Source organism: Neovison vison, chromosome 11 (assembly GCF_020171115.1).
Source record: "Neovison vison isolate M4711 chromosome 11, ASM_NN_V1, whole genome shotgun sequence".
NCBI lineage: Eukaryota > Metazoa > Chordata > Mammalia > Carnivora > Mustelidae > Neogale > Neogale vison.
The window spans coordinates 175,161,850-175,188,844 of record NC_058101.1 but is presented as its reverse complement, the minus strand read 5'-3'; the positions used below and the strand labels follow the sequence as shown (position 1 = coordinate 175,188,844).

The following is a 26,995-nucleotide window of genomic DNA, read 5'->3' as shown; positions in this document are numbered from 1 at the left end:
AACATCTGGTGTTAGAATGAAATGACAGATGAGGAAAGTGAGGTTGGAAAGGATAACGTACCTACCAAAGATGGCATAGCTCCTTAGGCCGAACCTGGGCCTGAGCTCCTGTCTCCTAACTCCCAGGCCATTGCTCTTACCGCCTATCAGATCAGTGGGTCAAGCCTGCAGATTGCCTTAGGACGAGAATCGGGGTGGAAGGACTTTAGATGTCATCTAGGCTGATGTCTTTGGGTGGAATCCCCTCAGGAAATGCCCTGCCAAGTATCAGCCAGCTTCCGCTTCAACAACACCCCCGACCCCCACCCTGCTTGGCCCCATATCCCGCCCAAGTCTGATGTCAGTCAGCTCCAGGGCCTGCCGTTCTGGAGGAGCAGCTTACATAGCTGCGGACCTGAGCTGCTTTCTCCAGCATCTTCGTCCAGTTGGTTGGCTTTCCTTTAATTCTCCTCTATTTCATTAGAGAAATCCAACATCTCTGGAACTTAGTAATCTTTTCCTTGTCTTGAGTTCAGATCTAATTCCTTCAATTTTCTACCCACTCATTGGGCACATCTGTTGCATGCAAGCACACACTCACACACTCCCTCACACACACTCACACTCACACATGCACCCACGTTCTCACATATTCTCTCACGCACTCGCATCTTCTCGCACACTCTCACACCCATGCACACACACAAACACACATACTCTCATAATGCTCTGGCACTCACACACACACGTGCACACTCACATATTCTCACACAATTTCTCTGACACTCACACATGCACACACATATAGTCTCTCACACACATATTCTCACACACTCCCTTATACATATACCACTCATATACTCTCACACCCACACACACAATTTCATGTATCCTCACAATGTTCTCTCACACTCACACATGCACACACATGAATACACTCTCACCCATTCTCACACACTCCCACATTCTATATACTCTCTCACATTCACAGACACACACACAATGTATCTCTTTTTTCATATAACAGCCTTCCAAAGATTGGCCCCTGAGCAATCTCTTTTCCGCATTGAACCACCTCTGCTTCTTTATTCTCCCCCTAAAGAGAGGCTTGTCATGGCCTTCCCTGTTCCAACCTCTGGACTACGCCTCCTCTAAATCCTTCTCATGGTGTGGCGACCTCTGGCCAGCCTCCAATCTGGGCAAGACGTCCACGCTGAGGTCTGTTGACCCTCCAAGAGCACAGCGGGCCTGGAATTCTCCTTAAGCTTTCGTCTTACAGCAGGACGTAGAAGAGCACGAATGGGAACAGAGATTCTGAAGCACACTCACCAACAAGAATGGGAGCTGGTATTTGTCCCAGCAACTGTGTCAAGCATTTCAGAAATTCTAGTAAACATGCACCCATCTGGAGAAGACAACTGCAACCATGATAATTCTGCAGGATACCCAGTTGATGCTTGAGCAAAGCACATCTTGAGTGGGCGGAAAGGTAATGATTCACAGACACCAATTGCTCACCCTCATCAGATGTTGTAGCTGGAGCTGGGCGAAGCACTGAGTTGTGCATCAATTTTCCCTACCCAGGTATAAGGACAGCTCAAGAGCCTGTTATTCCAGGAGGGGTAGCTCACATGGCATACCTGAGCAGGACACTTGCTTCTTTCCAGCATCTTAACTCAGTTGGTTTTATATGATCTTTTTTTTTCTCTTTTGTTTTCATTACAGAAATAATTTCAAGCTAAGCTTCTTGATGAGGCAGAGCTGTTCCTGGATGTGCATAAGGCAGCCACAGCTTAGAGGGTGATGTCCTTCAAAAATGGCCACCGCAGGCAGCAGGAAGTGATGGCAGGCCATCTGGACTCTATTCAGGGAGCTGGAGGGACTGAACTTAGTAGGTCAGGAAATGCACAGCCTAGGTGTTCTTTTCTCATGCCTCTGGGTCCTTATCCTTACTTACAGTATGTGAATTTGTGTTTGAGACCAATCTTCAACCTATATCCTGTCTGGAAACCAGGTTCCTGATTTGTTCCTTACACCTAACTTGTAGCCCAGTCCTCTTGTCTTAAATTATGATGATCTGTCACACTCTTAACAGCCTTTACTTTCACCAGCCTGCAGCCAGGGTCCTGCCAACACCTGCCACTTTCCCTATGCCAGTACCCAGCTTGTTCTCTGCAGGATCTCTGTCCCTAGACTCTCCAATGCTAAGTCCCACCCTCTTATTAAGCCTTCAGATCTTATCCTTTGCCATACCTCCCACCCTCTGCTTATCCTCGTACCTAATGACTCACCTGGCTGGCTCTAGCAGGATACACTGCTTCCTCTGCTCCCTGCCAGCAGCTGGGTTGACACCAGCCCAAGCCCAGGGACCAATTTAGCTCCCAGACCCTCTAATTCTGTCTAGTGTTGCCATTCTCCAAGACCCTTTCTGCTCCAAGCAGCTTTAGAGAGAACAGATGAGAACCTAAGCTACAGAACGGGGATACACAGCCTGGGCACTGTGAGTTAGATGAGGAAGGGAGATGCTGGCATAAAGCAGCTGAAATCTGTCTTCCCAGCTCAAGCTACAAGCTGATAGAGCTACTTACCTCCCACCCCACCCCCATCCCCTTCTAGCCTAACTGGCAACCCGATTTTGGTCACACTGAGGACTGGGCCAGCTCTGTGGACACCAAGACAAAGTCATGAAGTAAAGGTTGTAGTTTAAGTGCTCCTGATTTTTCCTTTGGCATATACTGATGGGAACTAACAAATTACATCTAAGTTATACTTACCAGATTGGAGGGTATCTGAATTCAGGAAAACAAACTGATGCTTGATTATCTGGAGAATGTATTTAAATTTACAAAGAACCATTTGTGCCATGTGGCGATTTTTTTTTTTTTTACAGAAATAATAACTCTACCCTTTGCTAATTGACATGATAAACAAAGATAGAGCTCCTCCTCTTCCATCACTATCGCCAAAATTAAATTTAACAGCAATTCTCTGCTTAAGCAGAAAGAAAAAAATGGGCTAGTTACTCATTCGTGGAAAAAAGGTAAAAATTTTCCAGTGACTGTTTCTTTGAGGTGTCTATTTTAAGAAATTTGTTGGGGAGTAGGTTACAAGGTGAATATCTAACCTTTCAGAGAGCAAGAATCAGGAGTTTCAACCGAGTGACTGCTTATAAAATGCTAAGACACGGTGTGTGCCCAGGAACAAGCCCGGTTCAGCTCCAGATTTCAGGTGTTTTGTAACCCCATCCTATATCTGAATGTCATAGCCACCTTTACAAAAACAATACCCTTTAGTTAAACTAAGTAGAAAAATATAGTGAAAAGATTCCTCGCTATTCTCTAGGTGAAAGAAGATATTTTTCTTAAGGAAAACACTGGTGAGAATAAAAGCCAAGTATTGTTTTAGGCTCCCTCCAATCTCCAAAATACCATTTAAAAAATAATTACGCCCACAATTTATGCACGATTCATTAGACAGAAAGATAAAAAGCACTGCTACATTTTAATTGCATTAGAAGAGTAGACATCATGAAATATACCCCCAACTTCTTGGGATTACAACCCAGCCTAGGAATGTCTTCACCACAATTTAAACCCTGTCTAAATAGTCTAACTCGATTCAATTATAATATTTTAGTTTCATAATTTGACAGACTTATGAAGAATTATTTTAGTGATGCAATTACAGGGTTAAATGATTTTTTATCAATAGTTCAGCTTTTTGTTGTGGAAGTGAACAGGACTGAATTACAGACAACAGCAGGAACTGTCACCTCTGGGGGGAAAAATAAAAATACAACTTAGCTGTCTGCACAGTTCCCCTCATCTCCACCCTCACCAAGATAAAGGCAGGATGACAGGCTGCGTTACACAGACACAGGCAGGTCTAGTCTAGTCTTTAAATTCACAAAGAACCATTTTATTGCTAAGTCGACCCACTAGACACAAAACACCACACGCTAGCCATGCAGATGACACACTGAAGCTATGGAAAAAACAGCATTCATTACATAATAGGTACCGTATCTTACATAATATATAATCAGTGTGATAGACAACACCTTGCAGGTTGCAAACAGCCTTGCAGAAGATGCCAGCTGCTGAATTATTAATCTGAAGGAGCCAGGGTGAGAGAATAAGGCCCTGTAATTGTACTGAATAGCCTATGACAGCAAGGTCTGCGGGGCTCCTTGTCCAGCCCTTTAGGTTTCTAAGGGCATCTACCTTTAGACTCTACTCAGGCAGCCTCTGCCGAAGAGGGAGCACAATTAGTGGGACAGACGCAGCGCCCCGACTTCACGGTCGCCCGTGATCACTATTTCCACACATACCTGTGGTCTTTAGTGGGGTTTTCTCTCCTAGCAACAGTTTTAACCTTTTGGCATGGATTTTGCCTTGATAATGTGAGTCAGCCACCACTGCCGAGGTAAAGGACATGTTACAGAGCGTACAGCACTTATTCTTATCAACCATATCGGCGTCATTTCCCTGCAGAAGAAAGAAAAAAAAAATAACATTAGAGGGAATCCCAAGTCCCAAAATGTCTTTTTTTCCCATTCCATTCTGTTGCAAATGAGATGTAGCACAGATTTTTCTCACTGAAATGCAACCTTTTTTTCTTCATGACAATCACCATCAAAACATTTTCAGGTAGTGACTTCAACCTACATTATTTAGTGGGTAGTAGTGCCAGACCCAGGGAACAGAGGACACGTGTGCAGATATGAGTTGCGCAAGGAAACAGGGCCCACGATGAGGCGAGAGCACATTGTGTCTGGCACCGTGAGGGAGACCGTCTCTATTTGCACCCATTATGCTCATTAAAGCAAGTAAAATATCAGAGTGCGGAGGGCCTGAATTATTTAGCAGAAATTATCATTTGGCATTCAGCTCTGTCTTTCACCAATTTTAGCCTCACTGGGATACACGGCCACATGTTCAAGATCTTCTTTTTTAAGATTTATTTAAGGACTTGAACATTTTTCATAATTAACTGGAGTATAGATCATAAAGTTATGATGTCCACGCTGGCTGAATTTTCTAGGAGAGTTTGTATAATTTCCTTTTCTTTGGGGAAGGTGATTCGTTAAACACAGCACAAAACACTTAAATCCAGCTTGATTTTTTTATTCTTCTGTAAGACAATGAAAGTGAAGCATGAATCAGAAAAATAGAAATCCTTTATTAGATCATGTGACCTGGCTATTGTGCACAAAGATCATCAATTACACACATTATATAAGGGGAAGATTACCACGGGCTCCCTTCCTGCTAGTTAGAAACTGAGGGTAAGGCAGACTCTCAGATAAGGAGTTAATCTATTCCGTAATGGGACAGCAATAGCGAAGCATCTTACTATTAAAGAACAGCCTTGGATGAGGACCCGGCCCCACATTAGCCCCTTCTCTTATTCTAAGCAGGGCCCAAAGAATGCAATTGAAAACGGCATGAGCAGAAGGATGAAGGTGGGGATAGAATGGAAAAAAAAGGGAATTACATATTTTCTGCAGAGTAATAAGATGTCCAGACTGCAGGAGAGAGTGTTGCCTTGCAAATTATGTGGCAGTCAGAAAAAGAACTCCTTTCTCTTCAAGGCATTCATCTGCAATATCTCTCTCATAATTAAGGTTCATCTTTGGGAGACTATTGGTGGTGGGGGGAGTACCTACTGCCATTTATTCTCTTGACTTAGATTATTAAATCTTAGTTTGCCTCCCTGACCCCTTTATCAAAGTTAATAGGTGAGAGTTGAGTAAATATACTGCTAGGGGTTAAGGGTCATTGAGAGGAAATGGACCCCCATATAGAGACGAGGAGCTTCCCCCAGAGGTCCTTTCCTGGACAGAGACAAATATTTAGGGCAGGACACCTGGTTAAGGCATGAGGCTACATCTCCTGAGTCATCCTTACTGATGATATTTAAGGTTTTGAGTTGTTTTGAGTTTTCCCTTCACCCTCAGTAATACATACATATACATACATATATACATACATACTTGAAATCACTAATGCTTTCACACCTTTGTGCTATATACTATGGAAACTAACTAGACCAAGCGGTACAGGGAAGAATTAGCTTTCCTTCACTTACCTCTCCATCCATACCTAGGAGATGCTACAGAACCCACAGAGGGAGTTAGAGCCTAGGGATACCAGGAAATTACAAATCAGGGAGTTACTGAAGGGTTTAAGCCCAGTAAATGAAGAGTGGATACATCAAAAGGGCTGAAAGACCCAAACTGGTACTTTACATTATATGTTAGGAGATATTGATCTTACATTAAAAAAAAAAGAAAGAAAGAAAAGAAAAAGAAGGTTGTTAAGGTAAAAGTCAATGCTTGAATTACTCATTTTTTACCTTACTATGCATAATTTAAGTCAAAGCACGTAATTTTTCTTAAAATTAGGAAAAAGCTCTATATCTATTTACAATCTGTGCATCCCTTCTGCACTTCTAGCAAAAGTGCTGGCCAAACCTGGCCCTTCTCCTTGGAACTCTTAAGATGCAGACATTTCTATAGAAAGCCTGGAAGGCCAACATAGGGGCTGGTATCAGTAGATGATGTATACTCAGAAATAGTTTCTAAGGCAAAGAACTGCCTTTAAATGGGATAATGATCAATTGGTTTATGATCAGTTATGATCAACACTCGTTCATTCAACACATTTTTAAAGGGCTGCCAAATATGTTAGATGATGTGTTAGAGGAGTTTGACTCTGTTCTCCGCTATTAAGGAGGTTGGGAGCAGGAGAATTAGAAAGGGCATCAGAAAAAAATAAAAGGAAAATAGTGCAATCCTGAAAACTTACTCTGCTCACACTCTCCCAATAATAAAATTTTTAAAAATGTAAATTAAGGCTGTTTGTGTGGATTTTCATCTCCAAGCCTTTCTCATGCCTTCCTTATCACTTCTTGTCTAATCTTGTCTTTCCAGAATGGGTACAGTTTAATCATTACTTCCTTGAAATTAAGCTTTTCCTGCCTCCTTCTATAAAAGTAAGCATCGACCTTAGGTCTGCTATGTGTCTTGCACATCTTTTATAATAGAACACTGAATTATTACCTGTGTTTGTTTTCATCTTTGGTCCTCTCACAAGCCTACAAAACTCCTCTAAGGCCAAGGAAACCATTTCATTGGTATTGAAGCCCCAACACCCGGCACAACGCCTGTCACACAGGGGGAATTATAGATGATCATTGAATGAGTGGGGCTCAGGGTTGGTCTGTGGTGGGATTAGTAAGCCTGACATGAAAATCAAAAAAGAAGATGGGGGTGTCTGGGTGGCTCAGTGGGTTAAGCTTTTGCCTTTGGTTCAGGTCATGATCCCAGGGTCCTGGGATTGAGCCCCACATCAGGCTCTCTGTTCAGCAGGGGGCCTGCTTCCCTCTCTCTCTCTGCCTGCTTCTCTGCCTACTTGTGCTCTGTCAAATAAATAAATAAAACCTTAAAAAAAAAAAAAGAGGAGATAGATAAAGCAAGGAGGTATAGTTGCTAGCCAAAATCTTTCAGACTGACAGGACAATGGCCAGGAAAAGAACCAGAGATATCAACAATTTATAAATTAACTTCAAGGTTTATGTAGGGAAACACTGTCCTAAAATTTATGGCAGTTACATCATAGTTTTAATACATAATCCTAGCTGTCTGCTCTCCTGGGCAATATGATCCTATAATCATATAGGAGAATCAAAGGATAATAAAAGAACCAATAATTAAGCAAGAAAATATCATGGAATATAGCTATGCCACGGGTGTAGAAGAGGGACCAAGAAAGTTTTAGTCTCAGACAATAGAGAAACTATAGCAGTGTCCTGAGAAGTGAGGCAGCCTTTGAAGCCAGCAGAACGTGTTTACTGGGTATTTTGCTAAAGAAGCCAATGTGACTCACATGATACAAATGTAAATACGACCAACTGGACTATTCTAATGATCCTGGTGGAGACACAATACCCCAGAAAGAACTTCAATACTAAGCAAGTGCCTGCAAAATGGTAGAGTTTAACTGTGTACTCTAGGCTATCTAAATCTCAAATTAATGGCTCCTTCAAGCTATAGATCATACCATATTTACTGGAGTCTCCCACTGCACCCAGACCAATGCTGATATATGGCTCAGGGCAGACATTCCATAAAGTTTGATGAACTGACCTCAATGAATACTTTAAAAGTTTCTGGCTTAAGGAATTGAGAAAGGCCTCAAGATATCAAATAAATGAAGGAGAGTCTAAGATTATCCTAAATTATGGATTTCAAACTGGAGCCAAAAATTCAGACTTTTTCAGGGTAATGTACACATTGCTGGAAGAAAAAAAAAAAAAAGTTGTGGAATATCCTAAGGCTGAATAGTCAAAGCATTTTGCAAAGGTAAGAAGTTTTCAGAAAAATTCAATTAAGGTAGAAAAAGCTGGCTGACTCTGGCCAGAAATCAAGTCCTGAAAGTCCTTTTTATAACTTGTAAGTTTTTTTGTTTTTGTTTTGTTTTTGTTTTTGTTTTTGTTTTTTTTACTTAATTCAGATAACTGCCTTCATTCTCCTTCAGGTGCATACAAAAAGCCTGAGAGGGATTTTTACTTCCAGAATGTCAGAGTGAGAAATTCTGTACAATTGCTCGTGGGAAAACAACCATAACTCCTAAAGATTAAAAAAATAATTCTTTAAAGTCTCTGGAAATTATGCTAAGAGAAAACAGCAAATTAAGAAATATTTATTCAAAAAATGTATTAATTCCCAGTAAAAATAGTGAGTCTATGGCACTTTAGAGATAACCCTTTTCCTCCCTACCAACTGTCCAGGTAAGCATGACAGATGTTCCATTTTGATTGGGTGTGGTCAAGAAAATAGGGATCCCTCTCCTATCAGCTCCCAGTTAGAGGATATTAGGAAAGTCAGACCGCAAACATTTATAGGCCTTTAGTTCCAAATGCAGAAGATAAATTCCTAACAATGCAGCCAGGAATCAGATATTCTCTTCCACCACCCACCCTCATTCATAGGACAGAAGAGATCAGATATTCTCTTCCTCAACCCATACTCATTCATAGGACAGAAGCTCTATCCCTGGAACAGCAGACAAAGAATATTGAGACCCTGAGTGCTCTTGCCCAATTTGCTTGTAGAACCAGGGTTCCATGCCAGAAGAGACAAACTGAGACCAGACCCTGACACTTCTGCCTAGCCAACAAAGCAGCATTGTCATTCTAGGAGAAGCAAACCACTGTCCCTATTCCTTACTCTGAAGCAGTGGCTCAAAAATGTTTCTGTAAGAACAGATGGGGAAGAAAGAATCCATAAGAACAGAAAGCTTTTATACTCTTTCCACAGAAACTGGCATCATTTGAAACAGAGTTCTGAAAGGTTTAAGCCTAAGGTTGCTCTCAAAAACAATGATTTTGCTGGTAAGCAATTAAGAGAAAACTGATAGTTCCATTAGAGCAACAAGCTAAACCAGCTAGCTTACCAGAAAGAACCAGGGAAAGAGATAGCTCAGGAGAGCCTTTCTGGAGTCAGGAAAAACTTCAAAGACTTCACTCAAAAACTAGCCTTACAAAAAGTACAAAATTTAATTAGATCACACTGTGCAGCATCTATACTCCAGGGCATGGACAAAAACAACAGAGCAATCATCCAACAATTAGCAGAGCCTAAAAGATGAGTACTATTCCAGTAGTGGCAGGAAGTTTAACAGAGATCAGAGAAAGAAACAGTCAAAAAAAGTCCTATACAAATCATTGCCATCCCACAGTGACTGTCTCGTCCCTAAGACTGAGCTAGTGAGCCAGGACATTAGTGGCTGCACATCTTGGAAAAACAGATGCTATTAAAATAGGCTTAGACATTAAAGTAGCCAATACATTGGACAAATAAATAAACAACAAAAACAAGTTCTGGAGCATGGGGTAATCAGTACCTAGCATCACTATAATATGTTAACTAAATATTCAGTTCTCAACAACAACACTTATAAAACATGCAAAAAATTCAGGAGAATATAACCTATACACAGGAAAACAACAACAGAAAGGGCTCAGATATTAAATTTCACTAGCAAAAACTTCAATGCAACTTCAAAGATTTGTGCTCAAATTACAAATGTGCTCAAAAACTTAAAGGAAATCATTCTTAAAGAAGTAAAAGAATATATGATGACAATGTGTTATCAAATAGAAATTACAGCAAAAAATCAGATGGAAATTCTGGAGATAAAAAGTACAATAACTGAAATGAAAAAATTCACTAGAGGAATTTATTTATTTATTTATTTATTTGACAGAGGTCACAAGTAGACAGAGAGACAGGCAGAGAGAGAGGAAAGGAAGCAGACTCCCCACCGAACAGAGAGCACGACGCGGGGCTCAACCCCAGGACCCCGGGATCATGACCTGAACCGAAGGCAGAAGCTTCAACCCACTGAGCCACCCAGGCGCCCCCACTAGAGGAATTTTATAACATATGTGAGCTTGTAGAAGAAAGAACTGGTGAAGTTCAAGATTTATCAATGGAAATTGTGCAATCCAAGAGGAGGAGAAAAAAAAAGAAGAAAAGAAAATTGAACAGGACAGGTTCTCAGAGAAATGTGGACACTACTAAGTTTGTATACTAAGTATACAAACATATGCATAAAATAGTAATACCAAGAGAAGAGAAAGAGAAAGGGGCATAAAAAATATATACATAGAAATAATGACTGAAAACCTCCCAAATTTGAAGAAAAACACCCATCTACACATCCAAGAAGTCCAACAAAATTTGAGTAGGATAAGTACAAAATGTCCTACACTGAAATACATCACAGTAAAAATGCTAAAAGCCAAAAGAAAGGGAAAATGCAGAAGTAGCAGGATAAAAGAAATTATCACATACAAGAGAACCACAATAAAAATCACAACTAATTTCTCATCAGAAATAACGTAGGCCAGAAGTCAGGGGGGTAGCATACTCACAGTGCAGAAAGAAAAATCTAACAAATAAAAATCTTACATCCAGCAAAACTATCTTTCAAAAATTAAGGTAAAATAAAGACATCTAGAGATAAAAACAAACAAACAAACCCTAAAAGAATGTGTTACTAACAGATCCACCTTATGAGAAATTCTGAAGCAAGTTCTTCAGGCTGAAAGCAAGTGATACCAGAAGATAATTTAAATTCTTTTGAAGAGGAAAAAAAGGCACAAGTCAAGGCAGATATGTAATTATAAAAAAAAAAAAAACTATAAATATATATTTCTTCTTTCTTAACTAATTAAAAATTGTATGTATAAAATAACTATTTTTTGTAGTTGTTCCAATAAATATACATATATAATGTATTTGACAATAACAGCACTAAAGACGTAGGTGGAAGCAAAGCTGTGCTGGAGTAAGGAAATGACACCATACTGTAATCCTCAAATCCACAGAAACAAATCATGAGAAGCAGAAAGGGTAAATAAGATTAATACAACAAACACTAAAATATATCTAGCTCACATTTCTTTTTGCAGCTTCTTTGAAAGATACAAAATTATATAGGTTAGCTGGGGCACCTGGGTGGCTCAGTCAGTTAAGCATCTGACTCTTGATTTTGGCTCAGGTCATGATCTCAGGGTCATAAGAATGAGCCCCACACAGAGTCTTGCATTGGGCTCTCCACTGACTGGGGAGTCTGCCTGAGATTCTCTCTCTCTCTCTCTGGCCCTCTCCCCATGCTCTCTTTCTCTCTTTTTCTCTCTCTAAATAGTAATTCTTAAAATTATGTAGATTAACAATTATAACAATATATTGTTGGGTTTATAATGTAAATAGATCTAATATGCATAATAATAATAGCACAAAATGGGGGAAGAGAGAAGACAGCTATACATTTCTATATCTGGGTACAATTAAGTTAGGATAAATTTCCAATAAATTGAGATATATACAGTAACCCCTAAAGCAACCACTAAAGAAAAAGTCGAAAATAATATAGGGAATAGTCACTAAAGGAATTAAATTTTTTCAGTAGAAAATACTTTAACGCAAAAGAAAGTGGTAAAGAAGAAATAAAAGAACAGAAAGACACTATTCCTAAAAGTAAAATGGTACACATAAATCCAACTGTAGCAATAATAACACTGTACTTGAAAATAATATAAAATCTAATAAAAATATAGTGATGATAAGATTAGATTAAAAGGAAAACATGACTAATCTATATGTTGTATCAAGGAGATAACACTTTAGCTTCAATGATACAGATGGATAAATGTAAAAAGAATTAAAAGTTATATCAGGCAAACAGCATCTACAAGAAATTTGTAGTGGCTATCAAACTAATATCAAAGTATGACTTTAAAACAAAATTTTTTTACTAAAGTTAAAGAAGAACATTGTGTAATGATTAAAGTGCTGAGCCACAAGGAATATATGATAATTATATATAGGCATACATATAACTACATAGGTAGTTAGAAAATTCAGGAAGCAAAAGTTGATAGAATTAAAAGGACAGCTAGACAATTCTGTATGTATCTGTTAGGTCAGGTTGTTTTAAATTTTCTTATTCCTCCTATTTCCTTATTAATCTTCTGCCTAGTCATTCTATCCATTACTGAAAGCATGGAATTGAAGTCTCCTTACTGGTATTGAAAATAAACCAAATTTAAGTTTGAAAAGATCTGAAAAAACACTTCTACAAGGAAGGTATATAAATGGCCAATAACAACCTAAAAATATGCTTGACATCATTAACGATCTGGAAATGCAAATGAAACCACAATGAGACACCACGTCACAACCACCAGGATGGCAAGGATGAAAAAGATGGGTAATAAAAAGCATGAGCAAGGATGTGAGTATTAGGAGCCTTCACACACTTCTGGCAAGAATGTAAAATGCTGCGGCCACACTGGAAAGTCATCAGGCAGTTCCATAAAAATTTACATACAGAGTCACCATATGACCCAACAATTCCATTTCTAAGTACACTCAATCTTTGTTACTCATACATACGCATTTGCAAATTTACCTACTTGCAAATATCTCTGTGTAACCCCCAAATCAACACTTATGGCATTTCTGTCATCATTCATGGCCATGTGTGGAGGAACAAAAAGTCTGAGTCACCTGACATGCATGATCCCAGCTGAGATTAAACAAGGCAATCCTCTGCCTTCTTGTTTTACCCCTTATGTTATATATAAGTGTTCTATTCATGGTCTATTTAGTGCCACATATCTTTGCATTTCTGTGCTTTTTGTTGGTGATTTCACTGCCTAGTGTTCTGAAGCACAAGAAGATCATGAGGTACTTTACAGAGGAAATACATGTGTTAAAAAGGCTTCACTGAGGCATGAGTAATAGTAATGTTGGCTGTGAGTTTCATGTTAATTGATAATACTGTACATCCAGAATAAGGAAGAGGAAATTCCCTGATATGTACGTGAAACCACTCCAGAAAGAGCTAAAACATTATCTATAGTGCACAATGAGGCTATGGAATTAATAAATATATATTTATTATATATTTTTATATATATATATAAAAAGGAAAGGATGGACAAGTGGCTAAATGTGTGGATGTGTGAGATAATAACTGACAGTAAGAGCATAATGAATAGCATTGTTGTAGAACTAAAAGTCAGTGCTATTTACCATATTTCCCAGAGTCAGGAAAAGGTTAGCGTCTTCTCAGCTAGGGTTTTATTATAAAGAAGTACTACATATAATCAATAATTTGTAAGTAATATATTCAATAAGTCATCTTTAAATAAAAACACACATAAAACAAATTTATGTATTGATCAGCTGATGAAGGTCTTGTAACCAGCCACATGTAGGCACCTAACCCCATATTCCACCTAGGAACAATGGCTCAGTATTTGCTAATTCAGAGTTGGTGACTTTATACAACATAGCTACCATGAAAAGTGAGAAATGAATATATACTACATGCAAGAGAAATAAAAATATATGTCCACATAAAAATCTGTACACAAGTATTCATAGTAGTATACTATACTATAGAGTATGCCCGGAAGTGGGAACAGCTCCTATGGTCATTGACTGAAGTACAGGCAAACAAAATGTGCTCTAGTCATACAATGGCATATTATCAGAAAAAAAAAAAAAAAGAGTACCAACACATGCCAAAAACACACACGAACCTTAAAAACAGTATACTAAGTGAAAAATACCAATCACAAAAGACCATAACCTGTATTATTCCCTTTATATGAAATTTTCAGAATAGAAAAATCTATAATTCAGAAAGCAGATTAAAGATTGTCAAGGAGTAGGAGAGCATGGATAGAGAGGTTAGGGAACATGGGAAGCAAACACAAAAGGGTTTTCCTTCTAGTGATGATGATGCTCTTGTTATTGTGATAACTACACAACTGCATGAATATAGTAAAAACCCTTGAAAGGTGTTCTTTAAATAGGTGAACTGTAGATATAGATGAGTTATAGTTCAATAAAGCTGTTCTAGAAAAGAAAAGGCCTAACAGATGCATTTATAGGATTTCAAAAGCCCAAAGAAATGACACTTGAAGCCTAAATTTTCTTTTCTTTTCTGGGCATTTTCTGCTTGAAGGCAGAGCCACTGAGGGCTCCCTTGTAATATTTGGAATTCATCTGAGCACTAGCTGGCCATCCTTGGAATTCTGGTTATTGATATTTATTTTGGCCAAAGGCATTTTACAGCTATAATGGAATTCTACCTGCAGCTGCTACAGAGCTACAACTAAAGAGAAGAGCCATCCAACAGCCCCTGCTAGAGCTGGAAGCAACTGTACTTCTCAGCACATACCCTATAGTGAGATGAACTGTCCCATAAATGCAAATTTTTTCCAGTGTTGTGCATGTTGTTGTTTATAGTCTGGTACTTAACTTTGAAAAAGAGGCAGGAACAGGAAAAGATGTCTCTTTCCCTTCTCTCCCCCTTTTTGGGACCTAAAGACCCAGAAGTCATGCTTCCTGCCTGACTGCAGGGTCCTGAGCAATCTTCTCTGCCACTGTCTTTCCATGCATCCTGTTCCATCCCATTTAGGTCAAGCTGTTCTCTCTTCTCCCAGTCTATTCAAATCACATCTAGACAGCAGGACCAATTTTATCCAGGGGCATTTTCAGGACTTTTGTGAACTTCATCCACACCTTCTCTGCTGACCTCCCTCCCTCAACATCTGTGCTATAAGTTTTGATTAGGTCTTGGCTGTTAATTGTTTTACTAGTGCTTTTTTAGAAGTCCAATGTGCTATCCATTGCGCCACGGAGCCACCTTACTAGTGCTTTTTTAAAGATTGTCTCTCCAAAAACATCTTGACAAGATTAATTTTGGAATTATCTTTCCCTTCATCTCCATTGTCTGCCACGGGTCTGGATACACAGAGGAAACTCGATAAGCATGACAGAAATAGTTGCTGAAGGAATGACTTGAAGGGGCCATCCATTAACCAATTCTAACTCAGCCATGCAAATCTGTTTCCCACATAAAATAACCTCTCCTTTAGTCTTTACTAAATGTATTGCTTTGTCTCAGGAAAAGACAAATGTCATTTGGCATAAAGTTCATACCCAATACTGATATGTATATTATAGTGGCCATGACATATTACAGTGTGATCGTGCCCACATGAAGAAGTGTTCTGCTGGTTAGAGAGGTGAGTGTGTCTGGATATCCCACTGAGAAGCTGTATTATCTACATCTTCAGAGTCTATATTAATGCTGGCATGAGTGTTATTTTCCACCATTAACTAGAGAGATACATACGTTGTCACTTGGCTAGAAACCATCCTCTCAGTGGATGAAATCCTCTATTTCCATAGTACTGGGGGGAAATGGTCATTTTTGACAATAAAAGAAAGATAGAAGGAAGATTTCTACTCAGGAGGGATGCAGAATTCACTGTGTGCCTTTGGTATTTGGAAGGCATTGGTTTGTTTTTCAGTCACTGAAGAAAAATTTAAACAGATGGTAACCGTACTTATAAGACCCCAAATGGGAGAAATTAGCCAGGGCTCCTGAGAGAGGATAAATACATAAGTTAGATAAGCCCCACTAACAAAGAGAAGTAACTAGCAAAAAGTGTTACAAATAAATAGATATGCCAGAAAGAACAAAGATGGTACGAGAGGCGGTTGGGAAGACAGGAAGACAAATGTCTGAAAACATGGATGTATCAAAAACTACCAAACATTTTATTTCTTGTTTGAGACATCACTTTAAGATTGGATAGAGATGAAGCAGCCTTAATATTGGAATGGAATCCATAGAAGCCCTATTCACCATTATCAGGCACACCTTCAGACGACATACGTGAGTACAGCTGCCATTTTGAAAGTCATATGTACTAATTAAGCATTGTATTAGGTGCCTTATAGGTTCTGTCATGCTTAGCTTTCCTAACGGCCCCCAGGTAAGTGTAAGATTTATTCTTCTTCCCCTTTTCCTCCTCTTCTAAATCCAATGCATCCATAAATCCATAAACTTCTCTAATTGTACCCCCAAACTGTCTACTCTTGATCTCTCAACCTACTTTTATGTTCTTTTCTCCATCACTCCTGTTCAAGCCTGAGTGCATCTCTACTAATGCCCTTCTTTTACATTCTTCACAGAAACTATTTTGCATTCTAAAATTAGGTTTTTTTAAATTTTATTTATTTTTAAATTTCTTTTCAGTGTTCCAGAATTCATTGTTTATGCACCACACCCAGTGCTCCATGCAATATATGCCCTCCATAATACCCACCACCAGGCTCACCCAACCTCCCACTCCCCCGCCCCTTCAAAATCCTCAGATTGTTTCTCAGAGTTCACAGTCTCTCACAATTTCCCCCAACTCACTTCTCCTCTCCATCTCCCCATGTCCTCCATGTTATTCTTTATGCTCCACAAGTAAGTGAACCCATAGGATAATTGACTCTCTCTGCTTGACTTATTTCACCCAGCATAATCTCTTCTATTCCCTTCCATGTGGATACAAAAGTTGGGTATTGATCCTTTCTGATGGAGGCATAACACTCCATTGTATATATGAACCATATCTTCTTTATCCATTCATCCGTTGAAGGGCATCTTGGTTCTTTCCACAGTTTGGAGACTGTGGCCATTGCTGCTATGAACATTGGGATACAGATGGCCCTTTTTTTCACTATATCTGTACCTTCGGGGTAAATACCCAGTAGTGCAATTGCAGGGTCATAAGGAAGCTCTATCTTTAATTTCTTAAGGAATCTCCACACTGTTTTCCAAAGTGGCTGCACCAACTTGCATTCCCATCAACAGTGTAAGGGGGTTCCCCTTTCTCCACATAGTCTCCAATACTTGTTGTTTACTGTCTTGTTAATTTTGGCCATTCTAACTGGTGTAAGGTGGTATCTCAATGTGGTTTTAATTTGAATCTCCCTGATGGCTAGTGATAATGAACATTTTTTCATGGGTCTGTTAACCATTTGTATGTCTTCATTGGAGAAGTGTCTTTTCATGTCTTCTTCCCATTTTGTGACAGGATTATCTGTTTTTTGAGTGTTGAGTTCGAGGAGTCATTTATAGATCTTGGATATTAGCCCTTTTTCTGTACTGTCATTTGCAAATATATTCTCCCATTCCATGGGCTGCCTCTTTGATTTGTTGACTGTTTCCTTTGCTGTACAGAAGCTTTTGATCTTGATGAAGTCCCAAAAGTTCATTTTCGCTTTTGTTTCCTTAGCCTTCAGCTAGGGTAACTGAGGCAGAAGACAGAATTAGTGATCTAGAGGACAAACTGATCAAGGAAAAGGATCAGGAGGAGGCCTGGAACAAACAGCTTAGAAGCCATGAAAACAGAATTAGGGAAATAAATGATGCCATGAAATGTTCCAACATCAGAATTATTGGAATCCCTAAGGGGGGAGAAAGAAGGCTAGAGGAATGTTGAACACATTCTCCATTAAAATCTTCCCAATGTGGCAAATGGAACCAGCATTCATGTTCTAGAGACAGAAAGGTCTCCCCGCAAGACCATAGAATCTAGAAAGACCTCGAGACACCTAATTGTGAAACTGATGAATCATGATTTTAGACTTGAGCTCTTGAAAGCAGCTAGGGAAAAGAGATTCCTTAAGTACAGAGGAAGGCCCATCAGAATAACATCAGGCCTGTCCACATAAACCTGGCAAGCCAGAAAGGGCTGGCAAGATGTATTCAGGGCACTAAATGAAAAGAACATGCAACCCAGAATACTTTATCCAGCAAGACTGACATTCAAAATGGATGAAGAGATAAAGAGCTTCCAAGACTGGCAAGGTTTAAAAGAGTATGTGACCACCAAGCTTGTACTACAAGAAATATTAAGGTGGGGGGGATTCTATAAAAGAAGAAAGAACCCAAGAGTATTATTGCACAGAAATTTATGGAGACAATATATAGAAACAAGGACTTCACAAGTAACACGATGTCAATAAAAACACATCTCTCAATAATCACTCTCAATGTAAATGGCCTAAACACTCCCATAAAATGGCACAGGGTTGCAGATTGGATAAAACGACAGGACCCATCCATATGTTGTCTACAAGAGACCTATTTTGAACCTAAGGATACATCCAGACTGAAAGTGAAGGGACGGAGAAGAATCTTTCATGCCAATGGGCCTCAAAAGAAAGCTGGGTAGCGATTCTCATTTCATATTAATTAGATTTTAAACTAAAGACTGTAGTCAGAGATACAAAAGGACACTATATCATGCTTTTGATATTTGAAACTAAATTACTAAGTACTGTATGCTCAGTACCTAGAACAGCACTGTCATACAGCATATAGTTCAGGCCACAAATATGGTCACATTAAAATTTTCTAATAGCCATATTAAAAGAAACAAGAACTTGTGAAATTAATTTTCTAAAACTATATTTTTTATTTAGTCTAATAAACCTAAACTCTTTTCCTTTCAACATGTATTCAACATAAAAATTATTAATGGGGTACTTCATACTCTTTTTTCACACTAAGATTTTGAAATCTGGAATATATTTTACACTTATAGCACATATCAAATTATCCATGTTTTAAGTTCCAACTATCCATGGCTCCACAGGCTAGTAGCTACTAGACTGGGCAGTATAGCTCTGGAACACAATGAGTAATTTTTAAATATTAGTTGAATAAAAAAATTAGTGAATATATGAAGGAAGGAGTGAGTGAATAAATAAATGAATAAATTCCCATTTTTACAGATCATGAAAATGAAACTTGCCAATGTGTGATACTTTTAGAATGTGGGAGAGCTGATTTTTGAATCCCTGTCTAGCTAAATTCAAAATGGTACTATTTCCATGATCCTGCATTGGCATCTTGGGTCAGTCTTTTCATCAAAAATGTTCAAGGACTCTTTTCTAAGGAAAAATAAATTCCCTACTATGACATTTAGAGTCTGCTACCAACTAACTCTCAACATACCTTTTTAGTCTTTCTCCTCTGCACTGCTTTTCAAACATAATATGCTCCAAGAAAATGGATTTCTTCAAGGTCAGGAACACAAAGGACCCTGCCAAGGGGATGGCTCAAAATCCCAGCTCTAAATTTTCCTTCTCCCCAACTCCTAGCTGCTTGCTCCTATTCAACACTGCAAGTGAGTGAAGATTTGATTTGTCAGGTCTCATCTTTATATCAGGTTAAAAAGCAGTAGTCTTCCTCACTAGACTAGACTTCTTTCTTATGTCTCCTTTTGTCTCTCCCCCAGGACAGTACCTGACACCTAGTAGCTAGAAAGTTGTTGAATGAGTATATGATAGAAAAAATAAACCAGTGAAGGAACTCTAGCTATCTTCCAACTATATCGAGTACATCCCTACATGTCTTTGTTCACATGGCTCATCCCACTCAAAATTCCTTCAGTTTCTCTATATGCAAGGGTCACTCAAACACCATCTCCTTCATCAAGGCCCCTCCCAGTAGCTTCTTCTGGAGAGAGAGAGACCTCATTCTTCCCTCCTGCCTGAAGAACTTCATTTAACCTTCTCCCACACACTAACATCATTCAGCATACATCTTATTCTCTCTTATGGAATGTTAATTCCTTGGACTAAAAATGCATTGTCCCTAGCCTCCAACACAGTGTTTTGTGTGATGTGGTATGAAAAACATGAAATATTAAATTAAAGAGGAGCAGAGTTGGTTTCAAAAAATGCCCTGACTTTAGAAGTACTGCATGTCACTTATAATTACTGAGTCTGAAATTCCTCCCCATCATGTGGGAAACAAATTCTACCCTATTTGTGAAATAAAAGTCAGGATGAAAGAACGCAATACATGAAAACATGTTTTGTCATTTAGAAAGTACTATTCTAATTTTTTACATATATATGTCAAGATGGACTGAAGATTGGTTACTTCTTACCTTTTAGTATCTTCTTAATGGAGCTTACTTATATCCAATATTTTCTCACTTTTTTACTGGTATATATGTTTAATACCTATCTACTTTCATTATAATATATGCTTCTTGAGGGCAGGAACGTTGTTTTGGTCAGAAGTATAACCTCAGTGTCTGTAAGAAGACCTGTCATTTAATAAATATCTGATGGTTACAAGATGGGATAGGGAGGGAGACAAACCATAAGTGACTCTTAATCTCACAAAACAAACTGTGGGTTGCTGGGGGGAGGGGGGATGGGAGAAGGGGGGTAGGGTTATGGACATTGGGGAGGGTATGTGCTTTTGGGTAAATTGGAAGGGGAGGTGAACCATGAGAGACTATGGACTCTGAAAAACAATCTGAGGGATTTGAAGTGGCGGGGGGGGTGGGAGGTTGGGATACCAGGTGGTGGGTATTATAGAGGGCACGGCTTGCATGGAGCACTGGGTGTGGTGAAAAAATAATGAATACTGTTTTTCTGAAAATAAATAAATTGGAAAAAAAATAAATAAATATCTGATGGTTGATGAAAAAAATATACATAAGGAGGATCCTGAGATGTTGGCAGCAGTCTTTTTATTATTATTATTATTCCTCTAAATCTCCCAATAAAAACAGAACTGGATAGCCAAAGGGGGGGGAACCTCACAGACAATGGTCATAACAAAACTAGGTGACAAGATATTTCTATGAACCTCAAAATACAAGCAAATAAAAATAAATCAATAAAAGCCATAAAGATACTGTATGATATCAGCATCTGTACAGGGACAGAGAGTGAAACTGATGGACCTCAGACTAGCAGAACCTCCAATAGCTAGTGGGTGCTCATGAGAAAGTGACATTCCTTTGCTTCTATTTCAAAGCAAAATAAGAAACTTCAGGAAAATGATATAAGAGATGAAAGAGCAACATAAGAATGAGAAAATTCACAAGTTAGGTATAAGAACCACAAAAATAACTGGAAATAAAAGAATAAATCACTTTGGAAATAAAGACTAAATAAGAGGAAAGAGATTATGAATACACACAATGAATAATTCTCTAAGAGAAGTAGAAGTCAAAATGAAGAAAACTTTGTAAAATTCTTTTTTTCAGTTTTTTTTTTCCAATTTATTTATTTTCAGAAAAACAGTATTCATTATTTTTTCACCACACCCAGTGCTCCATGCAAGCTGTGCCCTCTATAATACCCACCACCTGGTATCCCAACCTCCCACCCCCCCACCACTTCAAACCCCTCAGATTGTTTTTCAGAGTCCATAGTCTCTCATGGTTCACCTCCCCTTCCAATTTACCCCAAAGCACATACCCTCCCCAATGTCCATAACCCTACCCCCCTTCTCCCAACCCCCCTCCCCCCAGCAACCCACAGTTTGTTTCATGAGATTAAGAGTCACTTATGGTTTGTCTCCCTCCCTATCCCATCTTGTTTCATGGATTCTTCTCCTACCCACTTAAGCCCCCATGTTGCATCACCACTCCCTCATATTAGGGAGATCATATGATAGTTGTCTTTCTCCGCTTGACTTATTTAAACTTTGTAAAATTCTTAAAGAAGAGATACAAAGAGATTTAACAGCAAGTCACAAATTGGAGAAAGAAAAAAATTATCCAATATAATAATATAAGAAACCTTGAAAAAATAGCCAGAGGAAGGGGGAAAAGAAACCAAGTACACTGATATTTCCTAAAATTAAAATTAAGAAAGTATATATCAAAAGAGAATTATCTGAATATTGATTCAGAACAACTACTGAACTTTTAGAGTAATGTTAAAATTTGGTTGGGCCTTGGAGAAAATAACTTATTTACAAGGGAAATAAAATTCAATCACCATCAGACTTTTCAACTATGATGATTTATTCCCAAAAACAAATGGAGTAATATATCTTACATTCTCAAGAAAAGAAATGTGACCCCAATTTTTTATATCCAGCAAAACTAACATTTGAATTTAAAAGGCCCAAAGCGAAAACAGACAAGAACTCAGATAACTTTGTTTTCATGAGACTTTCTTGTATCTACTGGAATAAAAGATTCAAATAACCAAAATGACTGGAGAGACATCAATATAAGAATTAATGATAGCATGATTTATATAATGACTTATAGAATCAAGATAAATGGAGGTTCATATATATAAATGGAAGCCCATGTAATGACTATATGTTCAGATAACATGAATATAATTTTACAATTTAAAAAATGGGGAGAATTAATGGTCATTATTAAGGCTTTGAGAGTGCAGTTTCTCATTTGCTGTGGACAAGACCATAACAAAAAATTTCCCACTAGGTTTTTTTTCTACCTGCTACTTTGCTAGCATTCAGCCTACTGGGAACATTTTATCAACTCTGTTCACTTACATTGCCTAGATCAGCACTGTCTAGTATAAATGTAACAGAAGCCGTATGTGATTTGGTAATGGTCATATTTCAAATTCTCATCTGACTATACATGACTAGTATATTGAACAGTGCATGCCTAGATCTCTGCTCTTGCAAATGTCTTTTGCTAAATCCTTCTGTATTGCTAATAACCATGCAAGTTGTAATATAATTGATTTGGTAAAGGGAAGCTGGCTTCAGTTTACATGATCGTCTCTGGAAATGGAAACTTACTTCATGCTCCTGTTATACAAGCATGACAGTGACACCTGTGGATTGAACAAGTTCTTTTCTAAAGGGCTATTTTGAAGATTATGATTCTCACTTTGGAGGAACTATGGTGATTGTCAGTGACTGGCAGCAGAAGGAATCACGAGTAAAAACTCCTTAAATAAGAATTTATTGACTTTTAATTTAAAAAATGGGGAGGATATATGCTGTAAAAAAAGATTTACCAGTTAATATATAGTGGTATAGTATTAATATGGTTATTTTGCTGGATGTTATGTGTGTAATATTGGATAAAGTAAATGAGTGCTTTGGGGATATTCTAATTTTGTCATTTCCTGAGGCTTTGGGAATCAAGATGCTCACTGTGGGAAAAGAGTAAACAGAAGATAATGGGATAGTAAGCTCAAAACTCTGTATTTCTTAGTTCTGTCCACTAAAGAAACCTAAAAACAATCATAAACTTAATATGACATCCCTAGCACTCAAAAACCATACCAATCCTGAAATACCATTCCACACTAAAAGAGACTGCCTTTAAGAGGAAAAATAGGCGATTCCAAGAAGGCTGTAAAATGAGCTTGGGGAATCCTGCCCCACTACCCAACAAGGAAACTATCCAAGATTACTACCACAGTCATGACACAAGGACTGGGGGCAAACTTGAAGAGGCTTCCCCTGGCAAACATGAGACAATTTAAACTTCAAATGAGGTAGTAACTGCAATTGATCAAAACCCATCACATATGTTAAATCTCTGCATTCATAACAGTATTTCTTAAAAGCCTGCTTGGTCGCCTTTGCAGAAGGATAGGGAATCAATTCCTTAATTGGAAAATTGGTAAAATAAAGGGACAGAATCAAGTCATTTTTTTTCTGCCTTTTCTAAAGGAACTATAGTACAGAGTATGGACTAGAAAATGAGGAAAACTGCCTTGTTCAAAATGAGTGAGGTGGATTAATGAAAAAGAAATGATAAAAGAAAACCATTTTGCAACTTTTGGTGAATTAATGGATCTAGGCATTCCATGTCAGCAGCTGCTATCGTCACAAAAAGAGAGACCATCAGATACTATGCACTTTTTGATGAAAGAACCAACACCAACCCACTACTGCTAAATGCATCCAACCCAAATCCTATCAAATTTCTGGAGCCACCTGCCCATTTGCAAGGAACAGAAAGGATAAAGTGCTAAATGAAACCACACATACATAATCAGCAAAATCTATACTTTAGAAAACTCTATGGGTCAAATGCCCCCTGAGTTCTTTTACAAGTAAATTATAAGGAAAAAAGCAAATGGAGGGAAAAAACTGATAGATACCCAAGAAAAAAATATGTCAAGCTTTTAAAAAAAGGGGCAAGACTAAATTTTGGTAATTAGGGAGGCACACTTTGTAATCTAACTATAAAAAAACCTGAAAAAATGCTTATGGAAAAGGCATCAGGACAGCAGTTATCCTTTGGTGGAACAAAGAGATTCAAGACAGGGATGAGGCAAACAGACGAACCAATGGGAAGATGGGCTACAGTCTATTTCTTGACTTGAGTAGTGGTTATGAGGGTGTTTGCCTTAGTAATACGTTCTTCTTTTGTAGAATTTTAGATCTCTGCTTTATTTTTAATGAAAAAGTACAAATTCCAGTTTGAAATGCTCCTAACTGGCACCCCTAAGTGTTTCCCTAAGTATGACTCTAAAATATTAATGAAGACTGAAAAAGATAGAACACACACTAAAAATTAATTTGATAGACCACCTGATGCCAGAATTTAAAGTGAATTTCTGCCTGCTGCAAGGCATAAGGAGTTCAATTGAGATAAGCTATAAAACTAGAATAGTAATAAGATTTCCTTCATAAGATACTAGTGAGGATTAAATGAATTTGTATGTAGAAAGTACGCAGAATGGTGCCTGACCTAGAGCAAGAGCTATATTTAGGAATAAGCTATTGTTTTTATTATAAACCTCTCCAGAGTTGCAGCTCATAAAAGAGAAACCCCTCAGAAAAGATACTGTCTGCACTCCCCATCCTTTGCCCAAGCTCAGATTTGTACCAACAACAAAAAAAAATCAAACAACTATCCGTGGTCATATGATTTCTTGAACCGATAAACATTTACTGTTTGCCCTCTTTCTGCATATATCTGTGGCATTCACTCCCAATTCCCAGCTCAGTTGGGAAATGCAAACTATTGCATATCTACTGGTAGACCAGGCTTCCCATCTCACCAGCGAGAAGATGGGTAATAGGGGCAGAGACAGGGGAACCTGCAGTGACTCAACATCTTGGGAATGACAGTTTTATTGGGAGGCATGGATTCCTACCATTGGAAAACCTGTCAGCTAGGGTAGGAAAAGATGCTTTCCAACCAAGCAGACTTCTGATGAAGTTGAAGAATTTGCAAAAACTAGGAACTGGCCAGGAGCTATGCACATAGAGTCACATTTAATAAGCTTTAAAAAAAAAAAAAAGATTAGATAATTAGCTAACCAGACACCAAGAGAAGTAATTTCTTCCCAAATTTATTTACAAATTTGATGCAAGTTTAACCACTGGAGAAAAATGAAAAAAAAAAAAAAAAGGAAAAAATAATTCTGAATTTCTTCTGAAAGCAGAAACAAAACAAAACAGTAAAAAGCTGTTATTATTTTAAAAATTAAAAATTTGAGGACCGATTTAGCCTCAAATATGGAAAACAGATTATACAACTATCATTTTTAAGGTATGTTTCTGCTACAGAAAGGTGCAGGTTTATAAAACAAAATAAAAGGAGAAACAACCAGAGAGTACATTCAAATTACTATGTAATATAGGGAAATTTCAAGTCAGCAAGGGAAACATTATCAAATAAATGGAAATGCAAGATTGATAACAATTTAGGAAAAGTAATAAAGCCATAAAACAACTAGAAGAAATATACAGAGATAGTCAGATAATCTCAGGATGGGTTGAGATTTTTAAACATAAAATAAAAATAGTTTGAAATAGAAAAGATACACATATCTCACTCCGTGAACATTAAAATGTTCTGCATGTCAAAAAGTACCATGAAGGTATTTAAAAGAAAATGGTAAACAGTATTAACCATATGCATTTTAAAAATGCTTATTTATATAAAGAGCACCTGTAAAGCTGTAAAAGAAAGCTGACCTCTTCCCCCCACAAATAAGCACAAAACACAAACTAAAAACGTATAAAAGAAGTATGCATGGGGGTGCCAATGTGGCTCACTCAGTTAAGTGTCCAAACCTTGATTTCAGCTCAAGTAATGTTTCCCAGGGTCATGAGATCAAGACCCACACTGGGCTCCATGCTCAGCATGGAGTCTGCTTGAGATTCTCTCTCTCCTTACATACTGCCCATCCTCCAGCTTGAGTATGTGATCTCTCTCACTCTAAAAGAAATAAAGTCTGTAAAAGAAATATGCACATCCAGGAGTGCCTGATGGCTCCATCAGTTAAGCATTAGCCATGGGCTCAGGTCACAATCCCAGGGTCCTGGGATCAAGCCCCACAGCAGGCTCCCTGCTCAGTGGAGAGTCTGCTTTTTTCCTTTCTCTCTGCCCTTCTCCCACGAATCATTCTCTCTCTCTCTTTCTCTCTCTCAAATAAATCAAATCTCTAAAAAAAGAAATATGCATGTCCAATAAAAATATGAAAAAAAATCTTACCAGTAATAACAGAAACATTTATATATTTTTTAATGTTACCATTTTTACTCATAAAGTTGGGAATTTTTTTTAATATCTTATAGTTTTAAAAAATTTCATATTATCAAAGGGGAGGAGAAATCAGCTTTCTAAATCATTTCTTTGAGAAAGATATACCTTTTTTGGAGAATGATTTGATGATACGTATTAAAAAACTCAAAGACACATTCTTCAACAAAAGAAAGAAAGAAAAAAAGAAAGAAAGATTCTTCTTGACCACTGGAAATTTATCCAAAGAAGATTATCAAAGATTTGAGCAAATATATACAAGGTTTTTTGCTAAAGCACTGACTACACCAGTCAAATAAGGATACATTTACATTCTGGAATTAATCGA

General features: G+C 38.0%; 1 protein-coding gene and 1 non-coding gene across 3 annotated transcripts in view; one reads left to right on the top strand and one right to left on the bottom strand.

The window, feature by feature from the left end:
* ZMAT4 (zinc finger matrin-type 4) overlaps positions 1 to 26,995 on the bottom strand; it is a 362,015-nt gene that overhangs the window by 156,864 nt on the left and 178,156 nt on the right. For both annotated transcript variants that reach the window (XM_044225331.1, XM_044225332.1), the window contains exon 4: positions 4,310 to 4,466. In XM_044225331.1, coding sequence (XP_044081266.1) covers positions 4,310 to 4,466 — 157 coding nt within the window. The remainder of the gene's footprint in view (positions 1 to 4,309; positions 4,467 to 26,995) is intronic.
* LOC122890815 lies at positions 22,551 to 22,677 on the top strand. Its single transcript, XR_006381236.1, has one exon. It is a non-coding gene; the product is annotated as a small nucleolar RNA SNORA32 (small nucleolar RNA).